General features: G+C 43.3%; 1 protein-coding gene and 1 long non-coding RNA gene across 15 annotated transcripts in view; one reads left to right on the top strand and one right to left on the bottom strand.

The window, feature by feature from the left end:
* Positions 1-15,583, top strand: part of LOC129380434 (uncharacterized) — a 57,237-nt gene extending 41,654 nt beyond the window's left edge. For 3 of the 5 annotated variants that reach the window (XR_008608446.1, XR_011895898.1, XR_008608450.1), the window contains one exon: positions 4,031-5,545. This is a non-coding gene — a long non-coding RNA (uncharacterized lncRNA). Of the gene's footprint in view, positions 1-4,030; positions 5,546-15,497 lie in introns of those variants that run through there. The other 2 variants (XR_008608448.2, XR_008608453.2) reach the window with 1 other exon arrangement.
* hts (adducin 1-like protein hts) overlaps positions 1-15,913 on the bottom strand; it is a 192,280-nt gene that overhangs the window by 38,252 nt on the left and 138,115 nt on the right. For 7 of the 10 annotated variants that reach the window (XM_055061340.1, XM_055061341.1, XM_055061343.1 and 4 more), the window contains 4 exons: positions 15,714-15,806; positions 6,420-6,615; positions 5,895-6,032; positions 682-756 (listed from right to left, as the gene is read on the bottom strand). In XM_055061340.1, coding sequence (XP_054917315.1) covers positions 682-756; positions 5,895-6,032; positions 6,420-6,615; positions 15,714-15,806 — 502 coding nt within the window. Of the gene's footprint in view, positions 1-681; positions 757-2,044; positions 2,200-5,894; positions 6,033-6,419; positions 6,616-15,713; positions 15,807-15,913 lie in introns of those variants that run through there. The other 3 variants (XM_050193022.2, XM_050193028.2, XM_055061346.1) reach the window with 2 other exon arrangements.

The raw sequence follows: 15,913 nt of genomic DNA, 5'->3' as shown, positions 1-15,913 counted from the left end.
CCGGATTTCGGACAGCGAAGGGTTCTTGCGTCCGAAATCTCAGACGTTCCAATACACTGACTCTATGGGGTACGTAATGTTGCTGCAAAGCCGTCTCAATTATTGGGCATCAGGAAGTTCGTTCGTTGACTGTACACTGACAACTCCTCTAGCCAATGACAGGACGTCAAAGACTATTCGTTATGATTCCTGTCTGTTACTCGAGCCAGCATTACCGCAACTTTCGTTCCCTTTAAATAAGATTACAGCTAATTTTCCCTGATAGAAGCACAAATTCCCCCAAGTTTTTCCAGACTACTGAAAATCCCTGAGAATTCCCGATTTTTCCCATTGGTAGACAGACCCCCTGCACAGCACCATTCAAACTGTTACTAAGGTTGCTGCAGTGCCTCCATAAAATACAAACCAGCAACTCTAGATTTGGTAGCCTATGGGGCCGAAAGAGTTAAGCAGAAAAACAAGGTCGTCATGGCATGGACAGGGACAGGAGTGGTTTGTAGACATGCCACTGGGATACTATGTAGCACTTGTTTCACGCAACACACCCAGTGTTTTATACGCAGTCATGCAAACGCTGCTGTGCAGCAACGCTGTTAGTGGCCTCTCTAGTCAATCTGGAAGAGATGCTGAAAGCGCAAAGAAAAGCCAGATATTGGTATGCAGTACCACACAAAAACTAACCGTCTGTGATGATAATCTGTGGTTCTGTCATGTTTGGTTGAAGGTAGCGCACCGCCGTTATAACAGATGTCTTGACTATTTTGAAAAAGGGGAGGTGCGAGCACAATGTAGGTATAAGCGGACATCATATGCCTACTAACACACCATCACAGTAGCCACAGACCTAAATCAGTTCCAATATTGTTCAACTTCTAACGCCTAAACCTCCATCTGTTTACACATCCATGTACAAATTAGACTGAAACAGTACTGCTTCTGATTGATGCACTCAGCAAATTTCCTACCCAGAAGGACTATATTTATTTATTTATTTATTTATTTATTTATTCATTCACACAGGTAATGTGAATGCAAATATGGTAATGCGAATATTACGCGGCACCATACTATTCACATTACCTGTAAGGTAATGTGAATAATATGCTGCCATCTTCAGAGCTTCATATAAAAGCATGTGCGCCAGCGGGTAGCTATAGCCAGCCTTTGAACTCTCAGAGTAGCACCTTACTGCAAATGCCATTTCCGACTACATCACCTCACAGCATGATCTTAGTTCCTCAACCCTAGAAAATGACAAAACTGCTTCTCTGCACTGCACAGGCTATCCTTCTCAAAGTGAGAATAGGGACAGTGGGGACAACTACAATGACAACAGCGATAACTACAAAAATGCTACACTGCAGTTAGGCACATATACAAAGAAAAGCAAAAGAGTTTCAAATGGGCTTTGCTGCCGGCCCAACACCCATCAGTTGCAGCCATAGTTCTGGTTTATCTTTGCAACAACGTTGCTGATGTGGCTTTGTTACCACACTTTCTTTACGACTCACTTTCTTTAGCAATACACACTGTCAGTCGAGCTGGCACATGATACTATAGTACAGAAAGAGATGGACGAGAAGGACAGGATAGGAAAGGTGCTGGATGACGTTTTTGCACTAGAAAACATGTTAACTGACAAGAAGAAAAAAAGACAGGGATCGTGCTTGTCCTGTCTTCACTCTTCCTGTCAGTAATGTCTTATGTTGAAAAAAATATGGTCATCAATGTATTGAATAGCCCAGAAAGAAGTTCTTTTAACGATGGTTGTTGCTTTGTGACTGCACATGCTTGTTGCAATTTTCATCTGTGTGCAGACATTTGTGAAGCCAACCAACATGTGAAACCAAAACCCACAATGCTTTCTCTGCGCAGCACTGACCAGCATGCACACTTGCCTGTGCAGTATGTGCTTCATTATAAATGGTGAACCAGTGCAGGAGCACACAGGGATAGGGACAAGTACTGAACTTTCAGCTCACGGTTTCACACATGCATGCACAATTTATACTCAGATGAATGAGACAGATAAAAAAGTAAAGCAAGATACAAAGCATGATCATTGAAAGAGGCACGAATGAGGGGGCATCACGAAGGACCGAAACCAAACTAATCCAAAACTATATGGCAACCAAGGTATCAACATACCAGAACACAGCAGTGATGTTGGAACAAGTTCCCATGCAAGAGTGGCAGTACCTGCGTCATTGTGCTAACCTGTGGTAACAAGTATATTGATCAGGCAGACAGATGCCTTAATGATAGGTTGTAAGAACACAGCAACAACATTAACAATGGTTCTTCTGGCTTACTTGCATTGCACTGCAAAGAGTGTGGCTGCAAGCCACAGTTAAATGATGCCAGTGTATTTGGTAAATGCAGCGAACAGACAATTTGCAAGATCATGAAAAGTGCCGAGATTATGAAGGGAGAATTGCATAAACATGCCGTCGTTCCTCTTACCTGAAAAACATCTGGGCTATCTGACATCTGCTACTTGACAGTAATTGTTGTATACCTTTTGTCTTTTGTGGTTGACCTTGGTTGCTGTATAGCTTTGCATTAGTTTGGCTACCGTTCTTCACGATGCCCCCTCGTTCACGCTTCTTTCGGTGTTGCCATGCCCTGTATCTTACTTTTTTTCCTCCTCTCCTTTTTTATCTTTGTGGTTAACCCTTCTCACATGTCTTGCTCATCAGATTATAAATCCTGTGTGCATGTGTGGAATAAAATCAGCAGGAAGTTCAGCGCTTGTCCCTCTCCCTTGTGTGTTTCTGCATTGGTTCACCACTGATTATGCAGTGTCAAATTGTACAAATCGCCACCTTGTTAAACCATGTGCTATATGTTTTACATGCCATCTTTCGAGCTGTGATTCTACACAGTGTGCATGCATACCTTTTGACTCCCCACAGCCCCACAACTTCTTATGTGCTCAAGCATGGAGTTGCCTCTTTTTATGCCTGTACTACCTGAAACGTAACATTTTGTTCATATTTCACGCTAAAAACCCCTCTTAGCTTTCCCAATGACAGATTCTTCCTCGTATAAAAAATAAGGGACCTAATTTACAAGTGTACTATGTACCAAGTTTGGGCCCGTACCTGAGGGCGACCTCACCTCCAGCCAACACAGCCAGCATAAGCACTTGCCTAGAGAACTGGGGACCCTTATCTGCTCAACTCCCAAGATCATTGCCACTAAGAATCACTAAGGCAGCAATTGAAGTTGAGTAAAAAGTTGTACCAGGCTGCTCATTCGGGCCTCAAATATATCTTTAAAAGCAATCACATTTTTGGTTTGTGTACAGACACCACTTTTTTCACCAAATTTCAGATAAAGAAATGTGTGGCCCTAATCAAACTTATACGATGGATTGCAGGGCTTTGTGCAAATAATGTGGACTGAAACTCTTACATTTTACAAGGTTCAGTTCCAAATATTTAAAAAACAGTTGTGTTCCAATAATGTTAATGGGACAGTGATGGCAGGCTTATGTCTAGCTGGTGTAGTAGGTTGGTTATAGTCCTGAAAATTCCTCAGTGCACTGTGAAAATTACAACTTATGACAGTATGTCTCCTGAAAGCCCCGTATTGCTGGGTAAAACAGGTGGAGGTACTGTCATCCACATGTTTAGGTGACACTAGATTCCGTCACTTTGGCGACAATTTCGAGGGTATGCGTTGCTGGACGTTTTTTTTTTTTTTTTTTTTTTTTTTTTTTTTTTTTTTTTTTTTTTTGCAAGGGCAAGAGATGGCTCACACAACTGCCCTAACTCCTAACTGCGTTAAGTGATCTAAGGTGACTGTTTGGCCATGTTGACGGAACCTCAAGTGATGCTTTGAAAATTTCAGAACACTTATCACATTAATTCGACTCAATGTTTGCTTCTAGTGCCTGTTAACCCTTGAACCCTCACATTCCCGGAAAAAAAAAAAAAAAAAAAAAAAGGAAGAAACTGAAATTATTTTGTCTAGTCATTTTCATGTCATTCTGATTCTGAAAATGTATTACTTTGGTCTTTGGCAGTGGGATCAGCACAACATCGGGCTGAACAAGCGCGGCTCGTCATTGGCGATATAAGCACAACCTCCCATGAAGAGTACAGCTCGGGATTGGGGGTTAAAAGGTTAATGTAAGGCCAATGATGCTTCAACCTTGGGCGCTATAACGTAAAACTATTCCAATTTTTTCTATTCCAATTCTGCAATCAGCACTCCGCGATTGGTCAAAAACATTTTTGTACCACCCCCACTTCACCTGCCTGTTACGCGACGTCACGACAACCGTAATAGATCCCCATCTGATATGACATGTACGCACTGATTATGCATGATTTCACTGAACAAAAGAAAAATAGTTATTTCTGATTCGACGCCTTTTCACGCCATTAGCCCTCGACTATTGGTCAAAAGTTTTCGGACTGCACCCAGTTCCCCTGCCTGTCACGCGACGTCACAAAACCTCAAAAAGTCACCGCGTCAAAGTGACGTGTACGCATTAAAGATGCATTAATATGCCGAACAAAACTGAATTTTCTTCTGAATAGCAGCAGGCTGCCTCGTTCCGAAAGAAATACAAGATGGCTGCCGCTGATCGCTCAAGCACTGGCTACTCGCACCTTCCGGAGAGCATGGGTTTATTTGCGTATAATAAGACTTCTTGCGTGGCAGTGTAACATTTTCGAGCACTTTCAGCACGTTTACGATCTCGTTATGCAAACTATTTTTAGCTGAGGATCTGTTTAGCGTCATTCTTAGGCTTCTGTTGCATGCAGCCACGATTTTCGACCAGCCACCTCAAGCTAAGTAAGGGAAAGCAGACCAATCGCAGACACCGGCACCACCCTCTTCATCTGGTTATCGATTTTCAGTGCAGTGGCTTGGCCCCATCGAATCCCTCTCCATTTGAGCGTGCTCCTCGCCTCTTGTCAGCCAATTAGATAAGACAAGCCGCTCACTGTAAGCAATGTTATTTGTTTTTAAAGGAAACAAAAGCGACCTATGAACGAGGAGAGCATCTGATTGGTCTGTTCAGACAACCCTGTGGGTGACCGCCGGATGCTTGCGTCGGTGGTTATGCAAATTTGACGTCAGGAGATTGGATAAAAACATATTGGAATAGTTTTACGTTATAGGGCCCCTTAGCTTGTAAAGCCAACATGAAAAAATCTTTTTTTTTTTGTGATTTGGTTCCTCTGGAGTTCCTGATAGTACTTCTGTTCACAAGCAGAAAAAACTTATTTTCATGTGCAAGTTGGCTGGTGCACATTTCAAACAAAGTCTTTTATGATCATGAAAGGTATGGATAGGTTTCCAATGGGGGCGTGTTAAAACAGCACTAATAGAACAAATGGCTCCAACATTTATACATGACAAAGAACGCCACACGAGTGTAGCGAACTGCATACCACCACCAGTTGTCATTTCTAGTTACGGACTTTGTATCTATCTGCCTTGGATGCTCCGACTCCATGTCAAAACTTTTGTCTGCTGCTATGCATGCGTTTTGTGTTGATACAAATAAACCCACTGTTACTGTGGATTGTGGTGGTCCTGTTCTCTGCCCCTTAACTGTACTATCCCAAATGATGTGCTGAAAAGACCAAACCTGTTCTAGCTCTAAAAAATAAAAGTTGCCCATTGCTTGACTTAAAGATTGTCAAACATGCTTATGACTACATATGTAAGGTCTGCACAACTACTACTCCATATACTGCCACAACTCAAAGAGGAGCTCCAAGACAGTCAACTAAAATGGCTGCAATAGCCATACACAGAGTTTGTCTGCACCTTTGTGCAATAATGGCAGAGTGCTAGCCATAGCCTCTTCTTTCCCACAATTTGTTCAAAAGATACCTGTAACTATGGATGCTGCACCTATGCACACCCACCTTCTTCGTCAGATGCAGGTGATGTTGGTGACTGAGCAGGTGACTGCAGTGGACTGGATGTCCGCTGTGGTCCCTGGCTTGGGACAGCGACTGGTTCAACAAGCAATGGCTTTAAGCTGTCTGGCACATCATCATCAACTGCAAAGAGGCATAACATGCCACTCATTGACAAACCGCTGCTATGGTATAACATTCTCCAGTGCTGGCGTGCAACAACGGTTTAGAGTCAAGCTGTACAAAGAATTTATCATGATGCAACCCGAGTCCTTTAAAGAAGTAACTTTGAGAGTGTCCTTTTCAGGATAAGACCACTTAACCAGCAAATTCCAGGCACACTTGGAAAATTGAAGCAACTGTTTTAATCTGTAGCAGGAACAACCCCCAATTTGGGTCAACAAAAATTGCACTGACAAGAGGCAGAGTATACAACAAAAAAAGAGACATGATCATACAAACAAGCAGCAGCTGATATCCATTAATATCACCCACCACCCCCACATGCAGACACACAAATGCATCACTCACTTGATTCTCCACGCTGCTTTCTTTCCACAAGTCGCTTGTAGTCTTCAAGCTCAGAGTCAGTAATGTTGTCAAAGGGATTCTTACTATAGGCAGTTTTGTAGACCATAGCATTGTGCTGATAGTCACGCTGAATTATCCCCTTTGATGCAGCACCCACAAGCACAACTTGGTCGCCTGTTGCACTCGCCACAGCATCCTATGCAGGCCAGAGAGTAAATCGCATGACATGCTTGCCGACATTCAGAAATTTAACACTTTCCAAATGTAGAGCGTGTCTCAGCCAAGCAGAAAGTCTAGCCTAATGTTGAATTCCAATGGCAGATCGCGAGCGCTCAGTCGAATCATGAACGGAGCGCATTACTCCGACCGACTCGTCAAATTTGCGAATGGAACGCGTGCGCTCCCGCGGAGGCACTTAGTACAGGGAAATCAAGTGAGAGGGCGCAAGACTAGAGGTGGATCAGGTAGGCCTCATCACCATCACCTGGATCATCCCAGCATTATGGTGGCTCTAGCCCTGTACCAGCATTCTGTTAGTTTGTTTTTCATCCATGTCAAAAGAATCATCACTGGACTTGGAAGTTATAGTGTCCGAGTCAGAGCTATCACTATCCAGGAGCAGGAACAAAAACACATGGCGCGACGTAGCGTCCATGTTTTCCACGTTGTCCATAGCTGCCCGTGACAGAAAGCAGAGGTGGGTAAAAGAAACACGTCAGGCGGACTTCCGGTGAAATCTATCAATTTAGGCGGAGCAAATATTTTTGCTCCGCAGAGCGATCCTGAATCAATGGCTGGTCCTAATCTCCCATCGGAACACACAACTCACGCTCTCATTTTGCCATTGGAATAGGATTGCTTCATACAGAGCAGAGAAACTTGATCTGGATCTACCATTGGAATTCAACCTAAGTTTGGCTTAACAAATCAAAACAATGGGAACATGCTTAACAAACACAAAACTTCACTTATGTGGTCTATAAGTTAATCACAGCAATGCAAGGATCAAGTAACAACTGTGCATGCGCAGTTACCACATTGCAGCAGCCGATTGGAAATAAACAGCAGCATGTGGTAATTTAAGGCATCCTATTATCAAGAAGCTATTAGTTTATGAGCAGATCAAACCTGATGCCATGTTTTCATGAACTGTCAATACTGGCGAGAGACTTCTATCATGGCCATTTTAACTAAGCTGAAGGCATAACTTGCAAGTGCTGTCACCTTTTTGCATAATACTGGACAGCATGACTTGCATTTCTCCAAGGAAGTGTTTGCATCTGTAAACCTTCCACAAGACACAGGAAAGGTTTGCAGCTGAAACATGGCAAGAGGTTTATGACCTCATGCCAAAGTGTAGAAAACAAGTACATCATAGGAGCTGAACCTGTGGCCTTGGTGGGTAAACAGACCTGTGAATGTCTCAGACAAGCGTTTAAGTTGTATGTACGCGGTGAGTGGATCTAAGAAACGGAATGCAAGGACAGCTAGCTCTTTTTTTCACAGAGAGGGCTCCTCGCCATTTTTGGAATAGCCAGCTGGGTGCCAGTTAATGTCGGGTAGTAGCAGCCCACAGATTCCAACCACTGAGCGATTCTTAACCATGAATTACTTGCACACAAAAGCTCATGCATGCATGCCTACTCTGCCAGTTTATCCAGGAAGTGGCAGTTGTCAACACATAATCACCGCTCCTTTGTAACTGTTAGGCCAGCTTCGTTAGGGGCACACCTTGAATAGTTACCAAAAGCACACAACGGGAAGGGGGGAGGGAGCGAAAGAGTGCAAGGCAGTGAACTGCCACTGATTCAGGGAACTGACGAGTTAAAGGGGAAGAAGTAAGCATAACACTCTCTTCATATAAGGTCCTTTTAAATATATTCCGCCGAAAAGTAGGACCCCATTGATGCGTTCCTGTTATGTACGTTTTTCCAGCACCAAAGTTTGCAATCGAGAAAACAAGAAATGATCCAATAGAGTTACGCTCATTTTTGACCGGTTCATATGTTCAAGGAAAAAAATCTTTCAGCACCAATGTTCAGTATGTTGCCAAACTGCAATTGTATATGTTTACTGGGCGCTAGATCCCATGTAAACAAAAAAATGCGCCAGACGTGCGTGGTTGATAACAGTATAAAGCTGCCCGACGCGGCAGCTTCACTGCAACACTCGCCTGCCCGTCTCATGTGAAAATGCCAGCGTGCACTCAGTTTTTTCATTTCGGTACCAGCAAATCTTCTCCGGGGTCGTCGCACGCAGTATTCACAGCCATCACCGCCAATACTATTGCATAAGCACCTTTGCCTACCTGTTTCACAGCGTACACTGCCGTAGGAAGCGTAGTGCACGGTTTTAATAGGCAATAACCGAAATGCACCGCTGTTCCCTGCTGGACACTGTGATTGTATACGTTTTGCGGCCGCTAGATCCCATGAGAACAAGAAAAGGCGTGAGGCGCATGCAATCGAGACCAATACATAGCCGCCTGTCTCAAGTGAAAACGACTGTGAGCACAGTTTCTTATTTCGGTACCAGCCAATCTCCACCTGGGTCGTTGCACGCCGCATTGACAGCTATCGCCGGCAAACCTATTGCAATAAGAATCACCATAGCGCGTGGTGCACAGTGCCATTTGTAGCGTACTACACGCTTTTAGTAGGTGATAATCTGAATGCGCTGCAGTTTCCTGCTGCAGGCAGTGCGATGTGGGCACCATGCTTCGTTTCGGCTCTTTCAAATTCAAATTCAATTCAAATTCAAATTCTTTATTTCTGCCTTGTACAAATACAGACAGCGGAGGCGCAGAAAAAGCTGTCAGAAACAGCTTGACAAAGCCGCAGCCCCCTTTCGCTTGGCAGAGGCTTCACAGCAAGGCTTTTAAAACAAAGGAAATTGCAGTCTAATAACACTTATACATAATGAACAAATACAAAAGAAAACATAACAAAATTATACAATATTTAGACAATATTCACCACAAAGAAGAACAGAACCTACATGGTAACATACATAGTACGCAAAGCACCGTTTGACGCACTGAAAAGATCAAAATTATTATGGACATAAGCATTTAAGAGGGAAGGAAGAGTGAATTGTAGGCGTTCTCTACCGGAATTTATTCGAGGGGTTGGCACTACCCAATTTTCCGTATGTCTTGTCTTGTAGGTCGCTTCTCGGGTACGTAAATCAGCAAGGTAACGTAGGTGGTTTACGTTTCTCCGTGTTTCCAGTTTAAACCGAACACTTAAGCGGTATTTGTACAAGTTGTGGATCTTCAGCACACTACTTTGCAGAAAGAGATCCGCGCTCGGTGAGCCCCAGGGGACATTGTGAACATGACGAAGGAACTTCTGCAAAATGTAGATGCGCTGAAGACAGCTAATTGCTGCTGTGCCCCATACTAAATGGCAATAGTTTAAATAGGAGTAAAAAAGTGAATTGTAGAGGAGTAATTTTACTTGCCTTGGAAGAACGTATCTGAGCTGGCCTACGATCCCAGTTATTTGAGCCAGTTTTGTAGTGATATGGTCCACGTGATTTTCCCAAGACATACAGGAGGAGAAAACTACTCCGAGACATTTAAATTGCTCAACCACATCTATACGTCGTGAATTCAGCTTAATCTCGAGGGGCGAGGGAACTGGCTTATTTTTAGGGCGGAATATGACAGCTTGTGTCTTCTTTTCATTTATACGCATGCACTTGGATTCAGACCATTTTTGTAATTCGTTCATAGTGTTCGGCTTATTTCGGCTCTTAACTCTTTCATTACCACGCCTATTCAAATCATTCACTGGTGATAGATTCTTTAGATCGCCGATTTCGACATGCTGGATCTGTTTCTTATTCACTCAAGGCCATCTAGTAGTACAGCCACTTCACTTTCAGAATCAGTTTAAATTTTCCCGCTCCGGCGATGCTGCGATTTTTGACGTAGCTTTTGCGAACTAATGTGCGTATGTTGTAGCGAAAAGGGCCGTGGCTGTCACCCTCTACAGTCAACGACTGAATTTTCGGACATGCCTGATATTTCGGACGTCTTCGCGGCACCGCCACGAGCCCCATAGAATCAATGTATAAGGACATCTGAAGTTTCGGACGCTCGAACCCCCCGCCGTCCAATTTTCCGGACTTTTTGACGGACTGAAGGAATTTTTGGCTCCTCGCGCAGCGCCCTTGAGAAGGAAATCCACTTGCAGCCGAAGCATATCACCGCTTTGAAGCACAACTAGCCGAATCTAGTCGTCACACACCGATTTGGTCTGGCCACGCTGGCTATGTTCATCGCCGCACTTCCGCCTCCGGCGGAGTTTTCGGAGCGGCGCCATTTTGTTTGTTTGTTTGCGAAGGCCACGTTTTGGCTAGCGTGGTGTGTGGTTGTCTGTTGTGTCAAGTGTGCTCTGCGACGCTAGGCCTAGGTGCTTCGACGCTCGTGAGCGAACTCCACTTCGCAACTTGAGGATTTCGCTTGCCTTCGATGGCGCCCACTCCGTCTTCGTCGTCCTCGCCGATGGCATCGAAGCGCGGAAAGCAGTACCGTCGGACGACGTGATCAACGACCTCCGCTCTACTGGGGTTTCCATACCCACGGAAATAACTTTTGAACAGTTTGTTGACGCTGACAACGAGCTCGACTTCCGCGCAGAACTGACTGACGAGGAAATAGTCCGTCGGGTTGTGGGGGATTCAGAAGACTCCGATGTTGAAAATGAGGAGCCAATGCCTGCACCACCTACAGGCGCCGAGTTGACGCGAGCACTGTTGACTCTTTCATCGGTGTACAGTGCTGACATGACCCTTGCTCAGATCGAGGCGAATATGATCGCATGCAACCGGAACGCCGTCAAAACAACAATGAACAAGTTCTTCAAGCCACTGCAGCAATAACACCGCCTGCCCGACGATGCACATGTACATAATAAATCGGCAGTTGGCTGCATACAGAGTTTTTGAACGCCTCTTTTTATAGCCACTTCACTGATGCTGTGGCAGGGTTTCGGAAGCCTGTTACTTCGCCCTTTACCTCTAGATCTGAGAAAAAAATAAAAAGGGTGCGTTTTTTTGCATGCATTCATTTTTTCGGACTGCCTGAATTTTCGGACGTTTTTACGTTCCCTAGAGGGTCCGAAAAATCGGTCGTTGACTGTATTACACTCAAGAAAAAAGCCTGTCATTTACGATTATGCCGTATTAGCATCAAAATTTTGTAATCAAGTGACTCCCAGCAAGTCAAGAATTAAATTATATCGCCGGCTTTGTTGTCTGACAGTGCTGAGCGGTGATAATTAACTGAAACTGAGGCCAGCTGTTCACTAGTGAGCTTTGGCATGGAGTCCGAGTCGTTTTATTCTGCCAAAGTAGTTCTGAAGGTCCACCACATGTCCAACAGGTGGACCTGGCTCTTTCAAGCAGTTTCTAAGAGTTTTGGTTTTGCTTCTCTCAAAATCCTGGCAAGGGGCACTGCCGGTGTCACTGCGCAGTTATTTAATGTTGGTCCCAATGGTGTCACCCGTAGTGGCTGCGTTGCGAGAAAAGAGTCGTGCTTGAAACTATGCTGCACCCGCACTTCAATTTAGTGATGAGGACTCTAGTTAAGATTCTGAAGACGACAGCAAAGCAGATTCAAGCTCTGACAGAACAATGTTTTGAGTCAGCATGGGACATCCGCAGCTGTACACCAACAAGTTTCTTTTATGGCCTTGAGTGGTGTCCTTCCTTGTGCACGCTTATCTGCCCATTTTTTTGTATGACCTGAGAGCTCTACTGATTATCTTCAGGGTGCATGCTTCACATGGTCGTGATGTGGTGTCATCGGCAGCAAAGAAACTTCTGTTCACACCAAGAATGCCGCCCCGTAGCATATCTTCGCCAAGCACTACGAATCAGCACAAGACAATGTAGTTGGATTTCTTTCTACTCTTCTTCTCGGCATAGATGATAAAGACAATCTGCAAAAATGCTAACAGATATGCTTGGATGCATAATCTTGTAGTTGCCCAGCTACGCTGAGAGCGATTGGTCCTGGAAAGAGGTGCATGACTCTAGATGAACTGGCGAAGTACGTTCCTTGGACTTCTCATCGGACCATCCCCAGAAGATGCCGAAAAAGTCGAACTGCAAAATGTGTCATGAGGACTGCAAAGTTCAACATGGACCAGACGTTTTGTGGGAAAAGTGCGGAGTGCACCTATGCTTCACAAAATCCAGGAACTGCTTCACCGTATGGCATGAGTGATACACTGGTGTTAGTTTCTTTTTTGTATTCGAAGAACGACGGAGTACTGAGCATTTATTTTTTCAGACACTATTCCTGGGTTATTTATCTCTGCAATGCATGTTCTGAATTTCCTTGTTTTTATCAACTGGCAGCAAAAATGGTGCTTTCAAGAATTTATTGTTTTATCCAACATTTTTTTTTTTTGTTTGGCAACATATGTTTTTGGAAAGAGCATTTCATTATGCACAATATGCCCTGCTGCAATGTGTGCTGGAATATTATTTGTAGCGGTAAATAATTTTTTTTTCGGGACCCATAAAAAAAAAAACGATTTTCTCGCGGTAACAAAAGATTAAAACACTACGAAAAGAACAAAACACGTCTTGGGCCACCGGAGCACCACTAGCTTGACGTGTCTCGAGTTCTGGTGCTGCAACACTCTGTGCAATGCTTCACATTATGTAGATAACAACAATAGTTGAGTCGGTCAAATTTTTTTAGTTGCTTCTGATCATATGTTTTCTCTGTTAGGATGCTTTTTTTCTCGCAGTTTTTTCCAAAACCTATGAACGAGGTTCTACTGTACATTCTTTGCAAGGCACCACATTCATTCTAATATGTTCCACAGATTTCAGGAGACCCTTAGGTCTACAACACACGCAATTTTAAGCGTGTGTTGTAGACCACATTGCACAACTCACTAACACACCATTCTGCCAGCGTACAGATCTCCAATTTGTTTACAAAATGCAGAAAGCGAAACGGCTCGCAACTCTGCTGGCACTTATACAAACTCGTAAAACAATAACAGCATGTCATTGGTTGATACCTTCACGTTTCTGTTGACCATGCTGACAGTCAGTGCAATAGTGTTTTATTCCATTTTCACAGAATGCATATTCACCCATATTTGCATCTGCAGTGCTTTAAAAGACTGCAAGAATAAACAAATTGTGGCACCAGCATGCTCATCAATGAGCATGCAAGTGCACTGGAGCGTGGACTCTGCTCCTGCTCCTGTTGGTGGTGTGGAATTCAGACTAGATGATGCCTCAACTTTTCCCCATCAATTTGAAACTGACAAACCCTGGTGTGGAAGAAGCACTAGCATTCAATAGTGTGTGGATGTGAAATTTTCTTGGCCTGTAAAAACAAAACTGCCTCAGATTCCAGTCTCCTCTGTGCAGTCCAGGAGATACTTTACCCATGGAAATAGCTGTGTTGAGTGCTTCGTGAGCAGGCATCTCCTCATCCTGCTTAATTTTCATGGATACTAACTAGCTAAACCAATGTAATAAGGTCCTGCCAAGCTGAAAGCAACATGCGACTTCGGTTGCACCTAATGTGCTACTGCAGCAAACATCGCCAGTCCCTCACTCACAAGTGTCAGTTTATCTTTACGTTATCAGGAGTGCAGAAAGTACAAGACGAAGATACTGAGAACAGAGTGACAATGAGTACTAACATGAAATTTGGAGGCTGCAAGGTAATACTTGGCAGCCACATGAGAATTTGCCTCAACGCCCTACGAATATTTAGTATATATAGCTGTAACCCCTTCTGGCTTAAATTATTCAATGCTCAAATGTAAATAAAATGAAAAAGACATTCGCGCTTTGTGGCTTTTGATATCAATAGAAACAGTTGCTAGACTATTTGTATACATGAAATGGTCAAGTGAAAAAGTGGTCGCCATGAGAGGTTGGTCAAATAGGCTGTTTTTTAACGCATGATGTTAAAACATAGCATGCCAGACAACCACACACTTACAGCCTTGGACCTACAAATTTCAGCAAAAATCACAGCACAATTCAGCACTGAACTAAACATCTCACTCTGTCATGAATAACATCAATTACATCTGTGGTGGTAGTTGCAGGAGAGCATATGCCCAACTCATTTCATGTCATTACACTCAGACACCATAGATTTCAACTTGTTCTGCGCCATAATATCAGTCATGTCAGATGCAACAGACTAACTAACTACATCTTGTTTAAACCCACTAACAAACCACATGACATTGAACTCACGCCGACGTTCCAGGGCACCGTCATAGAATGCGTAAAGTGTCCAAAATTTCTAGGTGTGTGGTTTGAGGAAAGTATGTTGTGGAATACACACATAACCAACCTCAGGACTGAGCAGAACAGTTGGTATATTATTCAAATTATCCGATCTAATTCCTCTGCAGCTAAAGAAGGCCATATATTATGCCTACCTCTACTCCCGTTTATCCTATTGCACACTAGTTTGGGGCACTACAATGACTATGAATTATAAAAAACTGGAGGTATTGCAAAAGAAAGTGCTGAGGATTTTTGAGTATTATCATGGTGAACCCAAAGATCTACCAACGAGTCCTTTGTTTATTAAACACAATTTGCTCAAAGGGAGTAAAATATATGACTACAAGCTAATCCAGCACATACATAAATAAAACCTACATTCAGCACACACGTCAGCTCGTTATGCACTGCGTAACTAACGGATAACACTACAAACATGTACAAATTATGGAAGGGCTGTTCTCGCCTATCAAATGCCTGCACTAATAAAGCGTGCGACTTCACAAATAAACCTCAACATGCAACTTTAAAAATTCAAGTCTCAAATATAATATTTCTTTTTTTTTTTTGTGTTAAAAGAGTGAAGAACCCTTACTATAAGACAAGCGCATCTTTACTTTTGACGTTGCTATGTTTTGAATGTACATGAAAAGATGCTCGTAGTCGCTATAACTATTTTTTATCTTGCATTGTGTATTATTTTCACTATTTCAAAATACCCAGTGATGTAAAATCTTTCCATTTTTCGTTTTGTGGATGTATCGCTTTGCCTGCTGTCTGTATGGTTCCCAGGTACCCTCAACTTATCTATGACCTTTTTTGCCTGGAGGACCCCTAACCTTGTGTTGGAAATAAAGTGAAGATATGACATCACGGTGTGCAGTGCAGTTGTTGCTCTTGATTTCAATAAAACTAACAGTACTAAAACTTGAATTACTTGCACTACAGATATTGAAGGCCCAAATGTTATTGTATGAAGATAAAGCAGCTTTTATAAAGGTTACTCACCTGCATTTTCTTAACTTCTTCCCAAGTGACTCCATCAAGAAGGTTTGATTGTGGCCCTGCATTTATTTTCGAATTGAGGCGGTTTTCTTTCAGCTGTGAAAGGAAACAACCAGGCCATATAAGATGATACTTCAAATCTGCTATCAGGGTTATCAGGCTCAGTGTGGGCCAACTGACTATGCATGAGCAAAAGCAGACAA

The sequence above is a fragment of the Dermacentor andersoni genome, chromosome 1 (genome assembly GCF_023375885.2).
Source record: "Dermacentor andersoni chromosome 1, qqDerAnde1_hic_scaffold, whole genome shotgun sequence".
NCBI lineage: Eukaryota > Metazoa > Arthropoda > Arachnida > Ixodida > Ixodidae > Dermacentor > Dermacentor andersoni.
This window is presented reverse-complemented; position numbering and strand designations above follow the sequence as displayed.